The 25810-nt window shown below is 43.1% G+C and overlaps 1 protein-coding gene across 6 annotated transcripts in view; it reads right to left on the bottom strand.

Annotated features, from left to right (window-relative positions):
* The window catches only part of NCKAP5 (NCK associated protein 5), a 1219674-nt gene that overhangs the window by 67429 nt on the left and 1126435 nt on the right, over nt 1–25810 (bottom strand). For 5 of the 6 annotated variants that reach the window (XM_027562077.1, XM_027562069.1, XM_027562081.1 and 2 more), the window contains 2 exons: nt 13583–13897; nt 9330–9466 (listed from right to left, as the gene is read on the bottom strand). In XM_027562077.1, coding sequence (XP_027417878.1) covers nt 9330–9466; nt 13583–13897 — 452 coding nt within the window. Of the gene's footprint in view, nt 1–6188; nt 6322–9329; nt 9467–13582; nt 13898–25810 lie in introns of all 6 variants that reach the window. The other variant, XM_027562091.1, reaches the window with a different exon arrangement.

Genomic DNA, 25810 nt, shown 5'->3' with positions numbered 1-25810 from the left:
GGTAAAGTCTGAACTCTCAATCTTAAAGACACAGTAGGAGTTACATAAGGTTAGAATAGAAGGGTGTTGGAGTAACAGCCATTCCAGGAAGCAAGACCACTAGAGCAAAAGCATGGAAGCCCCCAAGGGCATCATGTGTTCAGGACAGAGCAAGCATTTTGATGATGCCTAGAGTGCTGAAGAATTGATGCTTTCACACTGTGGTGCTGGAGAAGACTCCTGAGAGTCCCGTGGACAGCAAGGAGATCAAACCAGTCAATACTAGAGGAAATCAACCCTGAATATTCATTAGAAGGACTGACACTGAAGCTCCAATACTTTGGCTACCTGATGCAAAAAGCCGATTCATTGGAAAAGACTCAGATAATGGGAAAGATTGAGGGCAGGAGGAGAAGAGGGTGACAGAGGATGAGATGGTTGGATGGCATCACTGACTCAATGGACATGAATTTGAGCAAACTCAGGGAGATAGTGAAGGACGCCTGGCGTGCTGCAGTCCATGGGGACAAAAAGAGTTGAACACAACTTAGTGACTGAACAACAAAAACAAAGTTTAAGACAGGAAATGGAGAAAGATGAAGTCAGAAAGGCAAGGTCAAAGTGGGCTTTGTGAATCTTGCAAGTGGAGGACACTGGATTTTGTCTGTGAATAAGAAAGATTTTAAGCTAAGGAAGAATATGATGGGATTTTATGCTTTGTGGCAGCATGAATGGGACAGGCAGGGAGTTGAGCGGGGAGGGGCGCAAGGAGGCAGTGGGCGTATTGACCAAATGAAGGCACTACTGGGGTGGCAGCAGACAGGCTAGAGAATGGGTAGGTTTGAGGAGCAGCTCAGCAAGAAGCCAGCAGAACCTTCAGACTGCCAGGAGGTGGAGGCAAGAGAAGGAAGAGTCTAGGAAAACTTCCAGCTTCATAGTTTGTACTAAAAGAATGGTGAGACCATCAGCTAAGACAGGATTTTTACCCTTGAGATACCTGGCAGGGTAGGTAATGGTGGTGGGCAGCCAGATGGATGAATCCAACGCTTAGTGGAGGGGTCTTAGAGAAATTGCTGTTTCAGGTGTGAGATCCAGAGTGTTCAGCCAGGTGTGAGACTCCTCCTCGCTCCTCCTCACAGAGACTGAGCTTCACTGCTGCAACTCTGCTGGGCTGTCCCTATTTCACATTCTGGCCCTGGTCTGCTCTCTGTCCTTCATCTTCCCACCTCTGTCCCTGGCTCCTTCCTGCCTTCTCCCAGGTCCCACCTGCAGGAAGGGGGTAGGAGTGTTTGTTATGCCCAACATGGCAATTTAGAACAGATAGCTCCATGGAAACAAAGCCACAAACTTACTTTGCCTACTCCCTCACCCGCTGCGCCACCTACCCAGCTCCTAAATCCTGCTTCTGCTGCTGCCTCTCTACTAACAACTTGGGCTTTCTACACATATTTCAAAGTCATGCTATAGAAACCAACTTTGAAAGTAAAGATGTGTACTTACTTGAGTCCTTTAAGAGCCCATAGGCAGCATTTTAGAAAGTAGGACTCTTTTGCATAAGAAGTAGAGGCCACTGAGTGCCCATTTTCTAGAAGCCTTGGAGGACAGATTGCCACTGGCAGGTACCCTCCTCTACCTGAGGGATATTTCAGTGGGCCAGGGAGAGACGGTGTCTTTGAGAAAGGCCAACTCTCTGGGACAACTTCTACTAAGGCTTTAAGATACGGAAAATTTCATCCTGCGGGTTGGGAATCTCTATTACAAACTTGTTACTGAAAGAGTGAACCAGCTCGTCGGGGAGGAGTGGGGGAAGGGTAATCTCGTCTTGAAGACAAAGGAGATAATGGCAAGACAAAATTGTGTCTCCAAAGGGAAGAAAATCTCTACCACCTACGTAAGGCATGCACTCCTTTCTGTGTTTTTCTCTTGTTTCAATCTTCTTATCAACTTTGCCAACACCCAAAAAGTTACTGGTGCTGCAGCAACCCTAAACGCCCCTTTCCAGGCTTGCAGGAAGCCAGCACACACTCAGAGCCACGCCAGCTGTCTGGACACATTTTCTGTTTCTGGCAGCACTGACATTAGCTGCAGCTGGGGGTGGCTGGATCAGTCAGGGTGGACAGATGACAGAGCTCTGGCAACAAGTCCCATTTTACAGACAGAAGGCAGATGCCTGGAGAGAGGGACTGATCTTTGTGCTGGTTGTGCTGCTTCCAGGGTTACTCTGCATCTTATTCCCAAGAAGCACCAATGGGCCCAGCGGCTATAGCGATAGAGTGAAAGAAACCTCTCAAATAGGGATTTGTTCTGGTTGGAGGAAAGAGGATGAGCACTATGAGGATAGAGAGAAAAAAACTGAGGCTGAGACTCGCTTCATTTTGCAGTGAAGTAGAAAAAAAAAAAAGAAAAAAAGTTAAAGGAGCAAGTTCTCTGTCCACCAAGGTCCATAGCCATCACCTAATGTGTATTCTGTATTGCTTTGCACACCTCATTTAAACAAGCTAGGTTAAAACTCTGGACCCTAAAGTGATTTCTTTCATACTCAGGTATGTCATCCTCATTCAGAATCAATTTGTCTTAATCTTGCTTCCTTTTTGGAGATGTTTTCAAACTGCCTTTAGACCATCCCTCCCCCACCCCCACTTCCTACCCCCAGAACCCCACTGTCAGAGGAAGAGACAGGTCTCAATATGAAGCCTGTGTCCTTTTTAGCAAGTAGCATATTGAACCACGGTATTCTTCCTTGACACATTCTCTCCACTCAGCTTTAGGAATGCCACACACTCCTCCTCTTTGCTCACTGCTGGCTCCTGCCCAGTCTCCTTTGTTGGTTTTTCCTCTTCTCCTCTCTGGCCCCCTCCTGATCTCAGCGGGACCCAGGACCTTAGATTCTGTTGGCACACTGACATCCAATTACCTCTACAGACCAGACTTGACCTGCCCAACTCCAGACTCACACAGCCCACCACCACCTATCTGAGACCTGCGACCTGGGACCCTTTGCTCCAGCGCTGAAATGCTTTCACCTGGACATACCTCTCCTCGGGCAACAAAGTACAGAGAAACTATAAAGGACTAAAAATAACTGCATGTGTATGCAGTTAGGGACAGATTCCAGAACATAAGCTAGAGACCAAAAAACCTCCTGCCACTTACGAAGGGCCTGGAGCAAAAGCAGGGTACTGTGCATGCCTCCTGCACACAACACAATCTAAGAGGTGGACAAGCCACCCAAGCCATCCCTCTGGCTCAACTCCCGGACACACCTCTACCCTCACCCTATGTAAGGATCAAGCTTGCCTCCTTCCTTGGGGAGTGAGCAAGGGAGCCTGGGCTTTGTTCTCACTCCCCACTACTGCAGCAGGAACCCTAACAAAGCCTTGCTTGAATATCTTATCTGACCTCTGATCAATTTCTGTTGATGAAGGAGGCCAAGAATCTTGGTGGGTAACATACTCACATCTCTGCTTGCTTGATGGGCACCTTGAACTTAGCATCAACTACCGGTCAGCTTCCTCAAGCCGCAACCTCAGTCTTCTCATTACGGTGGGCAGAGGGCTGTCCTTTCTAGGACCCCAACCTGGGAGCCACCCTCGACCCTGCTTCTTCTTTCACTCCACCTCCAATCTACCAATCACTCGTGTTGTATTTTTAATTAGAACTGGAATGAGACCATTGTCACTCCTTGTGTTGTACAGTGTCCCAAATCTGGCTATTAATATTTAAAGTTAATTAAAATAAAAACAAAATAGAGGAAAATGGAACTCTTAGAGAAACTATGGCAAAAAATTAAATGAAAAAATCCAGTTCTGTTCTCACACTAGTCACACTGCAAGAACTCCTGAGTCTTGTGTGGGTAATGGCCATGGTACTAGACAGAGCTGATACAGAACATGCTCATCACTACAGACAGTCCCATTACTAGCCCGTGCTGCCCACTCCTTCACGGGGACCACCTTGGTCTCAGCCACTAACACATGTTGCTTGGATAAGTATAATGGCCTTCTAGTCGACCTGGCTTCTTCAGTCTTCTCAAAATAGCAGTCAGAGTGGTCCTTGGAAAGCATCTCAGATCATGCCACTGCTCTGTTCAGACTGCCCAAAGGCCCCCATGGATGGCTCTCAGGGGAGAAGCAAAGTCCTCAGAAAGGTGAGCAAGGCCTTACAAGAGCTCTGACCCCTTCTCCATTCATCTGACCTCATCTCCTAGTCTTCCAACATCCTCCTTCTGCCACAGCATCAAGGTGTCTGCACTGATTGTTCCTGGGCTGAGAATGTGCTTCCCCAAGATGTCTTCCAGGCTCACTCTCTCCTCCTCCACATCTCTGCTCAAATACTACCTTCTCAGTGAGCCTTGGGCTTCACTGGTAGCTCAGATGGTAAAGAATCTGCCTGAGATGCAGGAGACCCGGGTTCAATCCCAGGGTCAGGAAGATCCCCTGGAGAAGGAAATGGCAACCCATTCAAGTACTCTTGCCTGGAGAATCCCATGGACAGAGGAGCCTGGAGGGCTACAGTCCATGGGGTTGCAAAGAGTCAGACATGACAGAGTAATTAACACAACAACAGTGAGCCTTGTTCAGACTGCTCTATTGAAAATTTAACATCTGGGCCCCCTCTTCCCGCTCTGGTCCCACCAACCACCACTCCTGAGCAGTCCTGTTCTTCCATATCCTATCCTGCTTTACTTGTCTCTTCCATATCTCCTTTCAACAAAAGATATTCATTTACTAGTTTATTCCAACCAGGAGATGCAAGATACACAGGTTTGATCCCTGGGTCAGGAAGATCCCCTGGAGTAGGAAATGGCAACTCACTCTACTATTCTTGCTTGGAAAATTCCATGGATACAAGAACCTGGCAGGTTACAGTCTATGGGGTGGCAAAGAGTCGGACACAACTTAGCAATTAAACACCACCAACAAATATCTATCTTTTACTGCCTGGCAGAGATCTTTGTTCATTCCTTCACTGCCAGAAAGCTGGCCCAGAGGAGCCCTTTAATAAGTATTTGTTCAATAAATGTAGGAAATTAGAGCCAGGAAGAACAGTTAAGGGTCAGCGAGGTGAGGTTATTCACTGTGGATCCATGTTAAGCGCAAGGGAGGAGCTAGACTAGCAGTTGGCCTGGACTTCAGCATCTTCATGGAGAAGGACCCTTGACAATTAATTCCCCTTCCCCTTAACTGTTACAACAAAGGGACACTGACAGACCCCTGAGAGCTTACAAGGACAACAGCCTAACTAAAACGCCAGGGGCATTAGCCACTTTCCTTTTGGTAAGTCTTTGCAGGATCCACCCATTGGTCCTGCCTCTCTGGTGATTTGTAGGATGCAAGGAACAAAAAGGAGGCTCAGGTTAATGACTATTCTCACACGCCCATCTTACCCTACATGTCACAAATGCCAAGACAAATGGAAAACCGGTTAACACACACACAATTACTAGGTAATTTCTTTTTTTCAAAAGTAACATACCAGACTTGTTTTAAAAAGGACAGTCATGGTTACAACAGATAATTGCCAAATTAGTATTTGATAAAAGTTGATTAGTATGGAAAGAATGATTCTCCATTGATTCATTAAAGTATTTCTGATAATCCACAGTGGATCAGGAGAAAAGCAGATCCTGGATCACACTCTATATTAGGGGTCATCTGTCCTCTTGTATCTGTAAGGAAATGCCATCTGACTATATATATTTTTAAATGCCTCAGGATGAAGGCTTTTCTAGTGCAAATTCTCTTTCAAATAAAAATAATGTGAGGGAGTTTGAGCCTAGTAAACAGACCTGCTCATAATGGGTAACAGGTCCAGAGTTACAGAGCATGATATGAGCAGAGAGCCTGGAACACCCCATCCATAGCTCATGGGGTGATTTAACTTGCCAAAGTGTGTAATTAAGAACAAAGTTATCTTTATAGCCATCCCTTCATTACGAAGATAACTCCATTGGAGACTTTTTGGGAGACGCCAGATTTGGAAATAAAATCCTTTCAGACTGCACTGCAATGTCATTAAGATAATACCAGAAAACAAATTGATGCGCGTAGACAATGTTCCGTAAGTACCAGGAAATTAGATCTCAGGAGAGACGTGGAACTAAGATATAAGATCTAAGTGAGGTCGAAACAGAGCCTGGTGAAAGGCATGATCGAAGGGTACCCAAGAGAGAGGCTCCCTGAATTTCCTGGGGACCCGGCGGGTGTTACCTGGGGTGGTGCTCTTCATTGCTTTCACTAACTTGCCCCTTCCAGCTCCAAAACCATTATTTCCATAGTCCGGGTCACTGTCACTATCACTGCTACCGCTGGCAGAGTATGCACACATTCTGGGTGCCTTGTCCTAAATGAGTAATATGAGACTGTTAAGATGATTCATGCAAGTCAAAATGGACAGTGCATCCCGCGAGGATGTTCATATCTGGCTGTTGGTCTGTGCACAGAATTCTATCCCCATTACCCCACCCTCACTGCCTGGTCAGTTGATCTGTCTCACGTGGAATTGGTGCCTTATATTAGGTTATCAGAGCTGCAGAAATGGGAATGTGCTGATGAAGCCATATGCTGCCACTGTCCAGGTACGGGACGGTCCCCACAGTTACCCCCTCTGCATTTGGTACACTACTTTATGGCATCTTATTTTTCTCAAGTGCCCATTAGAGCTGCTGTCCCAAGCCTAATGGCTTATTTATCTAGCTGATCTTACCACTAGCTTTCAAGTATCAGAGAGTATGACGGTAATCAACCTTGGGAACAAAAGAATACATGTTTGCCTAATTCATAATTTTATTCCAGGCCCTGAAAGACTAAAAAGCCTTTAGGAAAGTACACAATTGCTGGCTCTATAGGGTTATATGTAATCACTGAATCTACTAACAGTTCACAGGTCAAGGGAATCAGTCTCCTCTCCTGCTCACATGAACATACGACATGACCCATGAGGATGTCACAGGTATGGCAATAAAGTCAAGTTCAGGAACTGTTGAGGTTGTTCAAACTGTATAGATGGTTTTTCACACTGTGCACATAAGCAGAATACTGGTATCTAAGACCTCAACCCCTTTGTGTAGAATCAAGAGCATTTGGGGCTTTCTTTTACATTTGCAGACTGTCCTCTTAGGACCGATTATTCTACACCCACCCCAGGTAGTTTATGCACAGAAGTTAAATCTGTTTGGGAGGGTGCCATTTGGTCAGAAATGATAAAAACGTATTTTAGAATGTAAGCTCCTTTATCTAGGGTTATGAATCCAAGCAATTATTCCTTTATTCCTGAATTCATTTAATTATTCATCCACCCATTCCAAAGATTCTGTGCTAAGCATCATAGTACCTACTCTAGGCTAAGTGGTATCCTAGGTTCTGGGGGTACAGAGCTCAATCCAGGAGATATCAGTCGTCTAGCAAGGATGACATTTATGAAGGATGATAGGTCTACAGCAGTGGTTCCAAGGGAGGCCTGTGTCTAGAGTTCTGGCAGGAAGCTGGGTATGATGAAATGCATTTTCATCCGTCTATTCAAGACATGAATGGAGCCAACCACTGTACTTGGAACTAGAAATATAAAGCTCACCCATACTTTACACTTTCCCTCCCTAGCAGTCAATGAAGTAGAGTTATGAGTTCCAAGCCCCAGTGATGACTCTTAGAAGACCATGCAGGATTTCCAATGGACTGAGCTGGTGAAGGATGATGAGGAAGGAACCCCAGAGAGGTGTGTGTGTGTTGGGGATATGAATATTCATAGAGGCTCCTTCCTGCCAGCACTGAATGACACCCCCTCTTTTTTTGTTTTTGTTTTATTACTTTCTTGGAATTGCTTGAATCCTTTGCTACTATCACTACCTATTGTTTCTGAACTGTTTCCCCCCCAAGTCTGGGTGTCTTTTAGAGTTTTATAAATTTTTTAGTTCCAAAAAGCAAGCACAGAGTCCTTAAAGCATTGCTTCTCAAAGTGTGTTCTGTGAACCAGCAGCATCAGCATCACCTGGGAATTTATTAGAAGTGTTTGAATCTCACCCCATCTATACCAAACTGGACTCTGGGTGCAGGCAGCAGGATACACATCACATGTAGCCCTCCACATGATTCTGATGTCTGCTCACATGTGGCAGCTACTGCTTTAGAGGAAACTGAGAAAAGCCTATCATTTCTGTGTCTGATTAAGGCATGACAAAACACACTTGTTTACTCCTTTGCCTTTCAGACCCCTGTTCTGAGTGCTGGACATGGAATTCAGAGGGCTGAGTTCTAATCTTAGTGCCAGAGTAACTTTCCTTTGGACCCTGACCGCAGTCCAGCATCTCTGGAGCTGGTGGCCTCTGCTGCACATTGAGGCTATGGGCCCAGGGGATCATTTCCCCTACTTGTCCAGGTTCTCATTTACATACTGAGGTGTTAAAGGCTGAAAGAAGGCTCCACCACACTGGCTATGTGGGATCTCTGATGTGGGCTAATCTGGTATTTGCTCATCATGGTTGGGTAGAAACCTTAGTAGAAATAGTAATGGGGCCTCCTAATGCCAGGAGTGGGAGAGCTGAGGTGGCAGAAGCAGGAAGGGTCAAGGAAGGGCGAGGAAGCTCTGGTGATTGACTCTTATGTCCTTCCACCCACTCTTCTCACTGTGTGCGGGCACCACCAAAGACCCCAGAGTGGGCCAGCCCAAGGACAAGGTGAGAAATCATGTACAAGCTGAATATGGCCCAGGTAATGAGTTGGAAGAGGTAAGCGGGAGGGTGCTAAGGAGAAAATACCATGTAGCTCCTGGAGAAGACCCGAGTCCCTGAGCCCTGAGCTCCTCCCCAGGTCCAATCACATGCCAGGAAGCCTGTGTGTGTGCCATCTCAGGGAGGATGAAGGACGAAGGACTGTGAAAATGACAGGGATTGAAGAAACACAAGTCTCACTGACCCCAACAAGTCATTTGACCACTCCAGGCCTCAGTTTCTTAATCCCTAAAGGGAATATAATCACGCCTGCTTTACCTGTCTCATAGGTGCAAGGTAAAGTTAATGTAACTGATAAGATAATGAAAAAATAATCATGAACTCATTCTAAGTGGTGCTGTTATGGTTTGGGAGAGTGAATGACAGTCCCACAGTGTCTCATCAGGGCAGAGAATCCTTACCTTGAGAGTCAGGGTGCAGATGGGCAGAAATAGTTGAGTTACAAGAACACAGTGTTATCAGTGTGTTATCAGGAAAAAAGGAGAGCCGTGGGCCTTGGTCATTCTTCACTGAACCACAACAAATTTGATTTAACATTAACTCTACCACAGAAGTGGTTAAGGAGGTCATTCTTCCCACTCAGGCCCAGCAGATGGAGGGTGCCCTCCTGGCGATCTCTCCTTACCTGGGTCTCTGCAGCAGCGTCATCACCCTCCCAGGCTGGAAGTGGCTTGCTCGGCATTGCGTTTTCGACATATTGGAATGGTGAACAATTTTGAGACCTTGGCTCGGCTTCACTCTTCATTTGGGAATTGATTTTTCCTAAAAGAGGAAATGCATATGAAATCACAATCAGCTTCCTTCAACTCTTCACAAGTTTAGGGAGGAGGGGAGGACATGCAGAAATAATCAACAAGGTCCAAACACGGCAGAAGCTTGGTTTGCCAACATTCCATCCCCTGCGAGTCTTGCTAACAGAAACGTCTGCATAATTACATGCATCGTTAGAGGACGTTCAGTCTTGGAGACCCAAAGGCAAACTGCCCTCGGACCACTTTTCCACAAGATGTTGACAGACTTTCCATGTTAGAAAGCATTTAGTGGGCAAACTGCTTGGGAAAGACTGATCATTCTCCAGGTAGTGTTATATTAATACATCAAATAGCAAATAGATTTCCTCTTATCCCTTGAGGTTGTCACAGAGCACTGGGTTGAGCCCCCTGTGTCACACAGCAAAGTCCCACTTGCTATCTGTTTTACATATGGTAATATACATGTTTCCACACTATTTTCACAGTTCGTCCCACCCTTTCCTTCCTCCTGTTCTCTACGTATGCGTCTCCACTGCTGTCTTGCAAATGGGTTCATTGATATCAACTTTCTAGATTCCATATGCATGTGTTAATATACAATGAACAAACAGGTTTCATTTTTGGAGAATATCTCGGAGTCTTCATTGTGCTAATGGGGACAGTCATGATTTCCAAAGGGAGGATTTGAATTTGCAACTTTTCCCAAACACGGTTGATTAGGGAGCCCTGATTGGTCCCATTACTTCATGGGAAATAGATGGGGAAACAGTGGAAACAGTGTCAGATTTTATTTTTGGGGGCTCCAAAATCACTGCAGATGGTGACTGCAGCCATGAAATTAAAAGACGCTTGCTCCTTGGAAGGAAAGTTATGACCAACCTAGATAGCATATTCAAAAGCAGAGACATTACTTTGCTGACAAAGGTCTGTCTAGTCAAGGCTATGGTTTTTCCAGTGGTCATGTATGGATGTGAGAGTTGGACTGTGAAGAAAGCTGAGAGCCAAAGAATTGATTCTTTTGAACTGTGGTGTTGGAGAAGACTCTTGAGAGTCCCTTGGACTGCAAGGAGATCCAACCAGTCCATTCTGAAGGAGATCAGCCCTGGGATTTCTTTGGAAGGAATGATGCTAAAGCTGAAACTCCAGTACTTTGGCCACCTCATGCGAAGAGTTGACTCACTGGAAAAGACTCTGATGCTGGGAGGGATTGGGGGCAGGAGGAGAAGGGGACGACAAGAGGATGAGATGGCTGGATGGCATCACCGACTCGATGGACATGGGTTTGAGTGAACTCCAGGAGTTGGTGATGGACAGGGAGGCCTGGGGTGCTGCAATTCATGGGGTCGAAAAGAGCTGGACCTGACTGAGTGACTCAACTGAACTGAACTAAACTGATTTTCCTAGCAACCTGATGAAGATCATTTTGAAATAGGTGGTTTGGGAAACTGCACTGCTGCTGCTGCTAAGTCACTTCAGTCATGTCCAACTCTGTGTGACCCCATAGACGGCAGCCCACCAGGCTCCGCCGTCTCCCTGGGATTCTCCAGGCAAGAACACTGGGGTGGGTTGCCATTTCCTTCTCCAATGCATGAAAGTGAAACGTGAAAGGGAAGTTGCTCAGTCATGTCCGACTCTTAGGGACCCCATGGACCGCAGTCTACCAGGCTCCTCCGTCCATGGGATTTTCCAGGCAAGAGTACTGGAGTGGGGTGCCATTGCCTTCTCTGGGAAACTGCCCAGAGGCCCTTAAAGGTCTCGCTGGGCAGTACTGTGCAAGCTCACATGTGCATACGCCTTCAGAGCTTTTGTAACACTTCAGATTCTGATCCTGATTCGGTGGTCTGGAGTGGGGTCTGAGAACTGGTATTTCTGACAAGCTCCCAGGGGTTGCTGCTGGCCCAGGGATTACATTTTAAGTAGCCAGGGTGCAATTAGCAGAGAACGATTAAAGTTCCTCCATAACCCATAATAGTGGACTAACCTGCACAGTGTAGCTCTTCCTCATGTCGGAATGGAGAATTAGTGTTATTATTGCTCCAGCCTCAATGATTATCAATAGGACATGCTGTGAGAGCCTCTCAGTAGCATTCTGCTTGTGAGCAGAAGCAAAGTAATCGTATTTTCATCAGCAATGGGAGATCTGTACAGTTACTTCCATTTTTGATATGGGGATAAGAAAATAACCAATTCCAATGCATATTTTAACCAGAAGTGACTGCGTGAAACTACCTTCCTTTTGTTCCATCTAGTTTTCTGTTCTTTAATTTTTAAGACGAGTAACCAATGGTCACAGAAGAGAAGTCTTGGAAAGCAGGCCTTGCCTCTGACACATGGTGACAACAACCTAAGGTGGGCAGGAAGTTTCAGGATGCACAGCACAAAAATGTCCTGCGTCGTGTTGACCTTACTGTCTACCATATACCACTTTTTTTGTTTTATAACTCTTCATGACGATTTAATTAAGACACACACCTTAGAAAACTGAAGCACTGAATATTAGCAGCAAGATCAGAACAATCTCCTTCCTATTCTCTTCCTATGAAGCAATTCAAGGCTTGCGGTTTCTATTCAATTTGTTATAATGACAGTGTTTAATCATGGAGTCTGCTCGGCAGCCAGTTGCTGAATTGAGGTCACACATGTGGCTAGTCAGGCATGGAGCACATAATCTATAACTACGATTTCGCCCCTGAATCTCTGGAGGCTGTGTCATTAATTAACAATGCATTTACTTCAAAAATAATATGGATTCGGGCCTTTTAAAATGTAGCCTTGGCTTGAGATGAGCAGAAGTTTGTGATGAAACACTCACAGCAGTTAGTATTACTGTGTGGAGGAAGAACTCAGCCATGGAAATACCCAATCACACTGATTCAAAGATGTTTAATGAAAAGTCTTCATTTCTAATTTCTCAGAAGCCCCTGGTATAATCTCTACTTGTGGCTGCTTTCTCATCATCAAATCATAAATGAAAGCCTTCAGAATTCTAGCTCATATGTTTATGCACATCATAAATGCAACATGGGCCATACAAGTTACAAATTATTTAGTGTCATCCTGAACTGTAATAAATATTTTCAATCCTGAGTGAACAGTGAAAAAACTTTGACCCTTAGCCTGGTCCTGTCTTTAATCATGAAAGCCTGTTTCAACTGACTGTAGCGAAGGATAGTTCTTCTCAGGCGGAAGGCTCCCACCATTCCACTGTCATTAATGCACAATCTACTTCTAATATATCAAACTACATTTTTTATAGTTCAACATATAAATACATTTGAACAGGATAGGAATATGTCAGAAGATGTATGTTTCTGGTTAGAGGGCAAACAACATTTCAGCTAAATTTATGTCTTGGGCCTAGATTGGTCTATACTCAAAGTTAAGATTTAAAAGATAAAATCTGAAGTGTGTGTCATATAGGTGTCTCTGTATCCGTTTATATGTCCATATACCTGTGCTTACCAGCTGGTTTCCTTTATGTGTGTATGGGCATGTGCATGTTAAGTCGCTTCAGTTTGTGTCTGACTCTTTGCAACCCCATAGACTGCAGCCCCTCAGGCTCCTCTGTCCATGGGATTCTCTGGGCAAGAATACTGGAGTGGGTTGCCATGCCTTCCTCCAGGGGGTCTTCCCAACCCAGGGATCAAATCTAGGTCTCCCACATTAGCAGGTGGGTTCTTTGCCACTAGGGCAACCTAGGCTCCTTGAATAATACTAAGTGATGATGTTCAGTACTTACTTTTGTAACTTTTGGGGGCTCAGACAGTAAAGAGTTTGCTTGCAGTGCAGGAGACCTGGGTTCAATCCCTGTGTTGGGAAGATCCCCTGGAGAAGGCAATGGCAACCCACTCTGTATTCTTGCCTAGAGAATCCCACGGATGGAAGAGCCTGGCAGGCTACAGTCCATGGGGTCGCAAAGAGTCAGTCACAAATGAGTGCCTTCACTTCACTTTGTAACTTTTCGGTTGAGGACATAAAGGGATTTCATGCATACACACTTCCACTGGGCAGAGGCCATTGACTGACCTGGTGGGAACCTTTTCTGGTGCTTGTTTTCCATTTTTGTGAGCAAATACATGACTTTGATGAGAAAACAATCTCATCTGAAAGGTAAGGGGCACTGTACCTGAGGAGGCTGGTTTGGGGAGGAGACTCTGAAGAGGTCGCGTCCCTCTGGCAGTCATGATGGGGTCGGATGTGGAGTGAACAATGGCATTGTCTGCAGAGCCCTGGCTATCTGCAGAGGAAGGCACTTCTCTTTCAAGGGTCTGGGCTCTGATGGAAGAGGCTGCACAAAGGGCCGGTTGGAGAGACAGGATGGGGTCAGTGTCCTCAGGGGAGTCTGCTTGGCGTATGTATCGTCCCGCTGCACGAGTTCCTGAGTCTGGGAGTGGGAAGGTTCCAATCCCACTGTCCAGGGTCCTCATCTGGCAGTTTGTTTCTAGACAGAGTAACATAGTGAGGGTTAGAGACGGCTCACATCAAAGGAGAAAAGGATCACGAGCATTTGGATCTGGTCTGGAGGAAAGGGGATATCTAGAAGGAAGAAGTACTATTAAGGTTGTAGTAAGTTTCTAATGAGTGGCATGAAACAGACATTTATTAGAACACAGACATATTCTCATAACATAATACGAAGTTACAAGGCTGGCCATTATTGACAGCAAGAGTCATGTGTATGTACAATGTGCATGGTTGCCCAGAGTTGTAAAAGAAAAAGAACAGTCATTAGAGGCCAAAAATTATTTTTGCTCACTCTTATTTCAATTGAGAACCATATGACTTCAATCAATTGGGTGACATTTATTAACTGAAATAAGACTAATAAGCACACATAACAAACTGAAGTGATGTCCTAACAAAGGAGATTGTGCATCTTTTATCATGAATTATCATCCATCCAGTAGTTCACTAAGTCTCTGGCCTCTCAATTTGACTGTGAGGACAAGTAATTCACACAGTACAAGGGCATTCCCCCCAAATACCTCACTTATCATGTGGGCTTCCTTTGACTCCACTGCCATCTAAGGTCTTACTGAGGTTACAGGGCCATTTTCTGTCTTTCCATCTACCTTTCTCAATGGCCAAAACTCATCAGTGCCCTTCGGAGTTCTTGTTTCCAGGGATCCCACTATTCGCCAAAACAAACCAAGCTGATTTCACCATATGTGTGACATATTCTGCTGGTTACGTCTCAACTTTAAAACATTTTTTATCCAAGAAAAAATATAATATCTGAAAAAAGTTATTACATAGTTAATTCCCAAAATGTAGTTTATCTAAGCTAATGAGATAGCTTCCAAGATTTGCCTGTGACCCAAAAGTCTCCTATTCACATTACAATCTTAGAATGAAACATCCTTAGTATAATTTATATTACCATCTTAGTCTAGGACTGGGGAATAGACACATCTTAGCACTGTGATAGGCATGGTGAGGAATGTAATAGAATATGTCATGATCTTTGTACCAAGAGGCTCAACAACTAACATTTCAGTGGTGCTTGGAGTCTGGTTTCTGCTAATAACTAATTGTGTGAACTTGCCACAGAAGATCCTTAACCCCTCAAGGTCTCAAGTTCCTTATGAGTTGCTGTGAGAATAAAAAAAATACGTGCACTGTGGAATTTCTTAAATTTAGCACACCATTAATAGCTGAGTGAAGGAAATAATGAATGATGACATAGACAATATGCTGCTGCTGCTGCTAAGTCACTTCAATCGTGTTCGACTCTGTGTGACCCCACAGATGGCAGCCTACCAGGCTCCGCTGTCCTTGGGATTCTCCAGGCAAGAACACTAGAGTGGGTTGCCATTTCCTTCTCCAATGCATGGAAGTGAAAAGTGAAAGGGAAGTCGTTCAGTCATGTCTGACTCTTTGCAACCCCATGGACTGCAGCCTTCCAGGCTCCTCCGTCAATGGGATTTTCCAGGCAAGAGTACTGGAGTGGGGTGCCATCGCCTTCTCCGACAATATGCTAGGGATATTTATTAGATTTCAGTAGATATGATAGGTATATAGTTATCTTTGAGGATTTTTCTTACAAATCTCACTGAATGTACAGCAATTAGTATCTGAAGAGCAGATCTGCCTATTCCCCCACTGTCCCCCTCGAAACCTCTTTGCTCTGAGTAATAGAATTCTGGAAATTTCCGGATACTAAGGTGAAAACAAAGGGGGGTGGAGATGGGTACAGAGCTGACTTTTATAGGTTCTATTAGGTTTAGTGCTTGGTTTTAGAAGCTCTTAGGAAAATGGAGTCCCCATCAAAAGAGAGGATTCAGTCTCCAAAGTGAAAGTTAGGAAGGTGCAGATACCCGTTCTCCAGTATGGTGCCATTTAGCCATCTCACATGCCATCTGATCTCAAGAGACTCGTCATGGACTTCAGGAGCCCTGAATCACACAGCTATAGTCTGAGCTCTTTCCTAGAACCACAAGGGCTAAGTTTTAGGTCCATTCATTTCAGGGCCTCCACGCGGTCAGCTTTCTTCTCACTCAGCTTCCCATATTGTTCATTATCTTCTCTGCGCATTTTCTCCTCAATTAAGCAAACTCAATTGCTACAAAAGAGACTTTTAGAAAAATACTCAGCTGTTTGCATGGGAATGCACAGCCAGAAAAGAAAGATCTTCTTATTCAAAATTTGGTGTCCTTTCTTCATGCTAACCTAGATATATAGCACTCCTCATGTTTAACATGTCCATATGTTGTACTTGGGACAGTTTTAACTATCTAAATTATTTCAATCTCACACAGAAGGGGATCAGTCCTTAGGGATGAGGATCAAAAATTCATGGAATGTAGCAGCTCTGATGTGTCAGTCCCTATGTGCCCCAAGGTGCCTGCCATAATAATTTCCTCCCACCATTTTCAGGATACTTCAGTTCTGGGTTTAACAATTAACAGTTCTAGAGCTCTGTTCACGTGACGGCTCAGTTAACAGTCACTGAGGCAGCCTTGTGAGCTTAAGGCACACAGAGTGGCCCCTACTTCTGGTCAGAGAGCCCAGCTTGTCCTCTGGACCTGGTTCTGGCCCTGAACACCAGCTGGCTCCCATGCTTATCCTGAAAATGGAGTCAGTGGTTGGCATTTCTGGTATCTGCATAGTTCCTGAGAACCACAGTTACTCAGTCTCTCTTCCTGCACCCTCTTGGATTGCATCTGTAGACTTCCATGCCAAGGGTTTTTGTTTTTTTTTAAATCTTATCTCTCTAGACTTGGTGATAGGCATTGCCTCCAAGGGCAATATTTATTTTGGCTTGGTTGAAGAATTCTGTAGGCATTTTATGGGTTAATATAGTCCCCTGAAATGCAAACTCAAAAAGCAAAGTAGGATTCTTGGCAACCTTTCTAGTGATTTTCTGGGGAAAGGCCCCAGACATCAAAGCCTGTTGATACTGCCTGGCCTGGAACACTAGGCAAGGAATAGGACAGGGAGAAATATGGGGTAGGAAGAATGATAAAGGAAGTCTAACTCTCGTGCTCTTCTGAGGACACCAACATTTTTTCACATCTGTCCCTTTAAATTAATCTTCTTTCTCTTCTCTCCCTCCACAATATTGTCCTGGTTAGAATCTATAAAACAGAACTTCTGGTATTCCTGAGTTTTCTCATTCTCTCAGAACTGTGTGCATTGACATTAACCTCAGAAATCATCTGCTATTAAACCCATCTTTTTATTTCTAAAAATTATAGATGCCAAATGTAGTGAATTTGAAGGACTCAATTTTAAGTACCTATGAAATGAGGTGTGGACAGTCAGGAACTCAGACACCATATGCCAAGTTCCCCCTCAAGCAAAATCCCTCCAGAATGCAAAAACCTTTGGAAATAGAGTTTATAGTGAAAATGCTGACACCTTCTTTATGTAGTTTCTTTAAGGCACTATAAGTTTCTCACAGTTCATAAAAAAAATATTGTAACCTAAAAAAGTGTTAGATATTGTACTTTTGAAGTTAGTTTATGCTCCCCTCACCCAGGAAATTAGAAGAACTCATAAAATAATTGAATAAGATAAGAATAAAGATCATGACATCTGGTCCCATCACTTCATGGCAAATAGATGGGGAAACAGTAGAAACAGTGACAGACTTTATTTTCTTGGGCTCCAAAAATTACTGCAGATGGTGGCTGCAGCCATGAAATTAAAAGACTCTTGCTCCTTGAAAGAAAAGCTATGACCAACCTAGACAGCATATTAAAAAGCAGAGACATTTCTTTGCCAACAAAGGTCCATCTAGTCAAAGCTATGGCTTTTCCAGTAGTCATGTATGGATGTGACAGTTGGTCTATAAAGAAAGCTGAGCACCAAAGAATTAATGTTTTGAACTGTGGTGTTGGAGAAGACTCTTGAGAGTCCCTTGTTCAGAAGGAGATCCAACCAGTTCATCCTAAAGGAAATCAGTCCTGAATATTCATTGGAAGGACTGATGCTGAAGCTGAAACTCCAAATCTTTGGCCACCTGATGCAAAGAACTGATTCATTGGAAAAGACCCTGATGCTGGGAAAGATTGAAGGCAGGAGGAGAAGGGGACGACAGAGGATGAGATGGCTGGATAGCATCACCGACTCAATGGACATGAGTTTGAGTAAGCTCCAGGAGTTGGTGATGGACAGGAGGCCTGGTGTGCTGCAGTCTATGGGGTCGCAGAGTCAGACATGACTGAGCGACTGAACTGAAATGAATTGAAGAATAAAGTTCAAAGGCACACACTGGCTTTGCATCCACATTGAGTTGATTCAGTCTTGGCCTCAGCAAGTCTAAGCAAGTCTAAGACACATTTGTGTCTATGAAAATAGCTGCCAAAAGGGCCTTGCCAATGAGTTTAAGGACTGGGTCACTAGGTGGATCAGCAGGTTTCATTCTCTCAAGGTCATTAATGACTTCTCTGTCCCTGGTAACTTGTCATCCCATTTGCTTTCTGTCTCCCAAGGTAAGTTTTCTCAATTATCACCACCAATAAGCCCCAGATGTTTCATGAGATGACTTACAGTGGTGCTTCCCAGTCCTTTTAAAGTCCTGGCACACACAAGAATTATTTGACTCACCAAGGAACACACCACTTGCTCCTGGACCCCTGGCCACCTGAGACCTGAGGGCTTAACATCTCAGTACACCTGGGGTCCATTCATGGCACATCAGCATGGTAGGGAATCTTCCTTACTAGGGACTTGGGACCTTCTCTTACTATGACCTTTATTTTGCATACCTGTGGCAGGAAAGGAAACGAACAGATTTGCAGTCTGTTAACAGCTGAGCGACTGAACTGAACTGAACTGAACTGAGCAGCTGATAGAAGGATCTCTAGGCCCATCTTTTTTGGAAAGAATGTTGAGAGTACTTGGGTTAGGAATACTGTCTGGCCTCAAAACTTCAGTAAAAAGGGATTTATTGTGCCTGAGAGAGGGGATGAGTGGGCTAGGGGTGAGCAACAAAGAAGGGTGACATTCTGTGTGCGATGGTGGCGAGAGGACATTTTGGAGAAACATTTCAACCTGGGGCTTTTCAACTGTTAGCTTAGGATGTGCAATACAAAATCTGCACTCAGCTCATCAGCGAGCATAAGCCCTCTGCTCCTGAATCAGGTGCCCCAGCAGGTGGCTTTAATTTCCTCATTTGAAAATTAGATTATATAATCTCCATCACAGAGGTGCTCTGAGGACTAGAAACACAGCATACAATAAACTATAGCACAATGCCTGGAACAGGTACATAGCTATCATTCAGAAATGGTAGCAATTCTCAAAATAAGTGTTATTAGACTACTAGCATCCTGGGGGCAGACTAGGTTTTACCTATCTCCTCAGAATTCACAGGAAGCCCATTCCTGACTCTGCTAAGTCACTTCAGTCGTGTCCGACTCTGTGCGATCCCGTAGACGGCAGCCCACCAGGCTCCCCTGTCCCTGGGATTCTCCAGGCAAGAACACTGGAGTGGGTTGCCATTTCCTTCTCCAATGCATGAAAGTGAAAAGTGAAAGTGAAGTCACTCAGTCGTGTCCGACTCCTAGGGACCCCATGGACTGCAGCCTACCAGGCTCCTCCGTCCATGGGATTTGCCAGGCAAGAGTACTGGAGTGGGGTGCCATTGCCTTCTCTGATTCCTGACTCTACTTTACCTTTATTCCACTGAACAGTAATTATATGCTGATAGAGATGATGAGATTTATAGGCCGAGAGAGTGTCTGGTTTAGTCTCCACTACCCATGCTCAGCACATGCCTGACACATAGTCAGCTCGCATGGAGTGCAAGAAACAACAGGTGGATGAAAAACAGCTCTCATCTTTAGAAAATTCTTCCCGAGATTAAGTTAAATATGAACTTTTCCTTTTGAAACCCCAAACTGCTGCTTTCTGTTCTCACTTCAGCAACCAGAGAAAACAGCTGACTTCATTTTTCTCTGTAGCTGTATTTCTTTTACAGCCAGACTTTATTAATTCAGATAGCCAGGGGGATAAGATCATTCAGAATAACTGAATATTTTAAAGACAGATTTCTTAATACTTCCAAGCCCTTAGAGCAAAGGTCAGTGACCAAGATAAGGATAGCACAGGCAATGTGGCTTCAGCATCCACATTAGTCCCTCCCCTGCCTCAAAGCATCACTGGGCTGGAGGTCCCAGGTCTGGCATCATTCCTCTAGCCCCCATCCTCAGGAATGCAGATGCCAAGCTGAGCGTCAGCATTGCCTTCAATATCAGCACCCACAGTTGTACAAGAACCAAGTTCTCACAAAGGCAAGTTCCTGGGAACTACTTGTAGGAACAGTTGCAATTATTCAGTAACTTCTTATATTCTTTACACAAAACAGTGAGGATTTTCTCTTTTAAAATAATTTGTTCTTATAATTGTCTTCTTCTTGAATCTTCCAAACTTGTTTTACACTGTTGCCTTACATTGTAACATTATTTTCAAAAACAGCTGCAAAAGGAAAATCTTATTTCCAGCACTGCTTCAGATAATATAAATTTCCAAGTTGGTGGAATCTGCATTAGCACTGATTTGGAGTGTTTGGGAAGGGCCACAAAATCATTTTTTCCTCAGCCTTCTCTTCTCCAGATAAAGTATCTCAACTTTTTTTTTTCACAGATCCTATCTCACAAATCTTTAATTGCTTGAATATGTAAACCAAAACTCCTGGTATTATTAACATATCTGTCCAAAGAGATTATTGTATAAGACAGACTTAAGCAAATGTGCCTTGAGTTCCAAATTAGTCTAAATATTCAGAAGAATGAAGTGAAAAGAGAATAAGCTCCAGAGTTGGAAAGAGGAGGCTTGATGACCTTCCTGGCTACCTGCTGGCTGTATCAAAAAAGTGACTTTTTAAAAAAACTATCCTGACCTCATATAATCATAGCTCATTGGTGATAAGCCTGGCACAGTGCATATTGCAAAGTAGGTGCTCAGAAAGTTTCCAGAAGGGGTTTGTCAGGGAGAGGTGAGGGCCTCTGCAGGTACATGATACCTGTACTGTCATGGAATTGAAGACTAATCAAACCTTTGCCTGTGTGGTCAGAATTCTACTGCAGCACCCGAGTACATTTCACCAAACAGCTACCCTGGTTATTTCCTAAGCAAGTGCCATGTGACAACCATTTCCTTGGGAATTAGTTGATCACATTGTCATGAACAATTATAAACATGAGGCAAAGTACCTGGAGTTGGCTGCAAGCTGCCTTGTATATAGAAAAGATGGAGCCCATTCTCTCAAGAAATCTATTTTGGAGTTGACACCAGAAAGGTTTTTTAAAAGGCCTAGACAAATGAGGTTTACTGATTTTCCTTTGCTCACAGACTTATTACATTCTCAGGGAACACTCCCAAATTAGCAAGCTGTGATTTTCAGTCTATCCTAAAATGTTATATACTTGCTTCGGTGCAATGATCTATTCTCTCTTATATATTCAAGCAAACTACTTCATTCAGTGTCACTGTTTTTCTCCCTTCCATACTCATAAATCCTCAGAAAATGGAAAACTTTAAAACCCAAACTCATTTTTACTCTGAGTACTTTGATCATATCTACAAAGTTTCAGTCAAACATGCAATGAGAACCCAGTGTAATTTACCAGCCAGAAAGAGCAATTTATGGGTGTTTAACATTCATACCATATTATTAATTGGCATATGTTCCCATAAGGCAATTGTTCATGTAACTAAGTCTTTGCATGAGTTCTCTCCAAGTTCCTAAACATCTTAAGCTACATGTGGCACTGGCAATATAAACTTAAACTGCAGATGGGAGAACAGATCTCTTTATTTGCACATCATTCTCTTCATCTGTATGGCTGAAATAAGTTTAAAAAAAAACCAAGTCTTTTGCCAAAGTCATATCAATTAAATGGAGGTTATTCATTCTAAGTTTACTCTGTGGTTTTGTTAAAGTAGTCTAAAATGACTATACTGGTTATTTACTCACAAGCGTTGGGTAACTTTTGACTGTGGCATTAAGATGACCTTCTGGAAGAGTAAATTCAATTTGATGGTTTCAGAATGCGTGTGGAGACTTAGCTTCTAAGTTCAAATTGGATTTAAGCTTTGTGAGATTTTAAAAACATATAGGCGACTGCAAATTTGTTTTCCAACCCATGTGTTCTCTTTGATATAAAGGAAGACTGGAACTTTGGGGGTCTGGTGAACTAGTACATGGGCTTCCCTGGTGACTTAGCAGTAGAGAATCCACCTCCCAATGCAGGAGAAACGGGTTCGATCCCTGGGTTTGGAAGATCCCCTGGAGAAGGAAATGGCAATCTACTCCAGTATTTTTGCCTGGAAAATCCTACGGACAGAGGAGCCTGACGGGCTACAGTCCATGGGGTCGTAAAGAGTCGGACACATCTTAGCGAGTGAACAGCAACAAACAACACCGGTACACAGAGAACGAAAATGAGAAAAACTGAAGGGAGCTAATGTGACACATATTTAAAAAGGAAAACATTATAAGACTCCTTTGTCAAGATGAAGAACAAGTTATTTAAACCAACATAAAAGACGTGCTATCTCAGGATGGGTTGGTATCCTGTGGATCTAATACTGTCAGTAGTAAGATCACATAAAATATTGTAGTGGTATGTGACTTAAGGACATAAATTGGAAAAGGTCAGGAATATGTTCTAAATGTCTGTGCTGACCATGAATTCACAGAAGCCCTTCTTGAATTTATGTAATTATTCATCTGGCATAAACCCTGAGAAAAAATTCCTTAAGTTTGCTGTATGTTCCTTCCTGTCGTTGACACTAAGACAACCTTCTGGGATGGCCCTTGGTCGAGTATTCTGAGACTTTTTTTATGCAACTTTCCAAATCCTTCTTGATTTTACAAATTTTAATACTTTTCTTTAGACTCTTATCCCTCTAGACTGAAAAATCTTGAGCTCTTCACATAACTCCTTCATGTCTTGCTATCCTGCTGTGCCTGTCTTGTAAAACAGTGGTCAGACTTGTACGGGGTATTTACTGTGGTCTTCCCTGGTGGTTCAGATGGTAAAGAATCTGCCTGCAATGCGGGAGACCCAGGTTCGACTGCTGGGTTGGAATGATCCCCTGAAGAAGGCAAAGGCTACCCACTCCAGTATTCTTGCCTGGAGAATGCCATGGACAGAGGAGCCTATAGTCCATGGAGTTGCAAAGAGTCAGACATGACTGAGCAACTAACGCTTTCACTTTCATAAGAGCAGGGTAACATGATCACTACAGTTTAAAAACCAGCATTTGCTTGACTTGGTCAGGTGGTCTAGGAACAGACCTGGATCCCAGATTCTTGCATCTTGTTTCAGAACTCACCACTTCCAGGTTAAAGTCCTTATTAATAAGAATACAATATAGATTACTCCCATCTCTGCACAGAGAGATGGTTACCAATCAACCACTTTCCTAATCATATATCAAGTATTGTCCTCCTCAGATACTTTTCTTATTGAAAAAAAAGTTAATTTTATTAGCAAAACTTTCTAGAGTAACACCAAAATGTAGAACCACAATGGTTCCAGCTCTGATCTGTGACCATCATTTTTTTTCTAATTTAAGAAATGCTATTTTATCTCTCTCTTTTGTTTCCAATTATTCTTACTCATTCTATATCCACGACATAATTGCTCTGATCTCAGTTTTTTTTTTTTTTCCTCTTTATCTAACAATAATTTAGCTATTTGTTTCTTTTAATCCACTTTGGGACTGGTGCTTATAAAAGGCATGCTGTGCTTTTGTGCTTAGTTACTCAGTCGTGTCAGACTCTTTGTGACCCCATGGACTGCAGTCCACCAGACCTTTCTGTCCATGGGGAGTCTCAAGGCAAGAATACTAGAGTGGGTTGCCATGCCCTCCTCCAGGAGATCTTCCCAACCTAGGGATCAAACCCAGGTCTCCCACATTGCAGTTGGATTCTTTACCACCTGAGCCATCAGGGAAGCCCTTAAAAGGCATAATAAAGTTCTAAACAAACAGTGTTTACTGGTTCTCCTTAGTTCAAAGAGGTATTGTATTCTCAGACCACATCGCCAAATTTGTAAATTATAATTTCCCCTTAGAGAAAATACAGCATATTTATCCTAAAAGGCTATCCTTGTATCTGTTTAATGATCTAACTTCTCTCTCAGCTTCACTCCATCTCTATCTGCTCTGCCAAAAGGAAGTGAAAAGTTGAACAATTATCTGGTGAATCTGATAGACACAGATGGCTATTATGGGTAAATCTGTCTTTCTAAATCTCTAAGACTCCATATCAGGTTTCCTGAATTATATGGACAACTGCCTCTACTCTCCGTTTTACCTGCCTGGATAACATCTGCTCTGATAAGGCAAGTGAGGAAAGGGAGGAGAGAAAATAAATTGGAGGTAAGCTGCTGCAGGAAGAGTGTCAAAGCAACTTAATTTGTTAGGAAGCCTATAAAAATAGAGGAGCATGAGGAGATTCAGATTTATCAGTTTAAAAACAGATTAAAAATATTAAAGATGTTTATAAGAGCTTAAGCATCCTATGTATTACAAACCTATTTTTTAAATTAAAATTTTACATACTCTAAAATTACAAATTATTTTAGTTTGTTTTTATTACATTATTGATATTTAATAAAAGGGCCCCAGAAAGATAAGAATTTAAAGCTCATGGTTGTTTTTCTCCATTTGTCTCTCTCTATATTCAATGCTAACGATTTTTCAAATTGTATGCAAAAAGGAAGAAAAAAGCTTAAATCTTCATGCCCTGAAATTTAAAAAAAAAACAACATTCTCTTTCATGTGCCTTACTTGCTTGGTTCAGGATTTTAATTAATATAAGGTAATCTATTTTAAGTGGATATTCAAGGATCATTTATTTTTCTTTTATGTGACTGTAGCTGAAATGTGGGTGAAGAGAAGGCTAAAGTAGATATGAGCCTATCTTTCCAGTTCAGCTGTCTCTCTCCACTCTCCAATATTCCATGGTTGTTTCTACAGGAAGATAATAAAGAAGTAATGAAATCCAACAGACCAAAGGATATGAATATGGGTAAAAATATATAGAGATTTTTGCTTCTGTCCATTAAGGATTAACTATATCAGGAACAACATACACTATTAAACACTGTTTTCAGGTATTGGACAGCAGGGAGCATAGAACTTGATCTCCGGATGAAGGAAAACAAATGAAGTGAGCTCTGTAATGTCTGCAGCCAACTGCTGGGTGGTGGTTTCCAGACTGAAAACGAAGAGAAGAAACATGAACAGAGTCTAGAGGGCCTGCTGAATTGAAGAGGTTAATATAGGCGTGTGTGTGTTGGTGGTGGTGGTGGGGTAGTCAAAGCAGCTAGAATTTGCAGGGCTATGTCTTGGAAAGAAAGGATAATAGCTGAAATTTTCCTACAGTCTTGAACTATGTATTAACCTGCACATGCATGAGGTGAGATTCATGAGGTCAGAGAAGCAATGATTATGAAGCTGTAGGTTAAATAATTTTTTGAGCTCACATAAGGCTGAAAATAGTTTACATTTCCATCATCTATGGAGAATACGCCTTTCAAAAGATGGAACACATGATATAGTCCTAAAAAGGGTCAAACCATAGTCATGAAGCTAAATCATTCCAGAAAAAAGTCTCCCATGGATTGTCGTAACAAAACTTAAGAGCAAGCTTGAAAAATAATATTAATCTGTAAATAACTGCACCCCCAAATAAAGAACAACAGTCTTTATAGGAATACAATGAAACCAAGCACTCAACAACGTAAAATTGACAGTTTCTGGCATCCAATCAAAAATCATTACTAGGCATGAGGGGGAGGAGCCAAGATGGCGGAGGAGTAGGACGGGGAGAACACTTTCTCCCCCACAAATTCATCAAAAGAGCATTTAAACGTCGAGTAAATTCCACAAA

Source organism: Bos indicus x Bos taurus, chromosome 2, assembly GCF_003369695.1.
Source record: "Bos indicus x Bos taurus breed Angus x Brahman F1 hybrid chromosome 2, Bos_hybrid_MaternalHap_v2.0, whole genome shotgun sequence".
Classification (NCBI taxonomy): domain Eukaryota; kingdom Metazoa; phylum Chordata; class Mammalia; order Artiodactyla; family Bovidae; genus Bos; species Bos indicus x Bos taurus.
The sequence above is the reverse complement of the archived record's forward strand: the minus strand, read 5'-3'. Positions and strand labels throughout refer to the sequence as shown.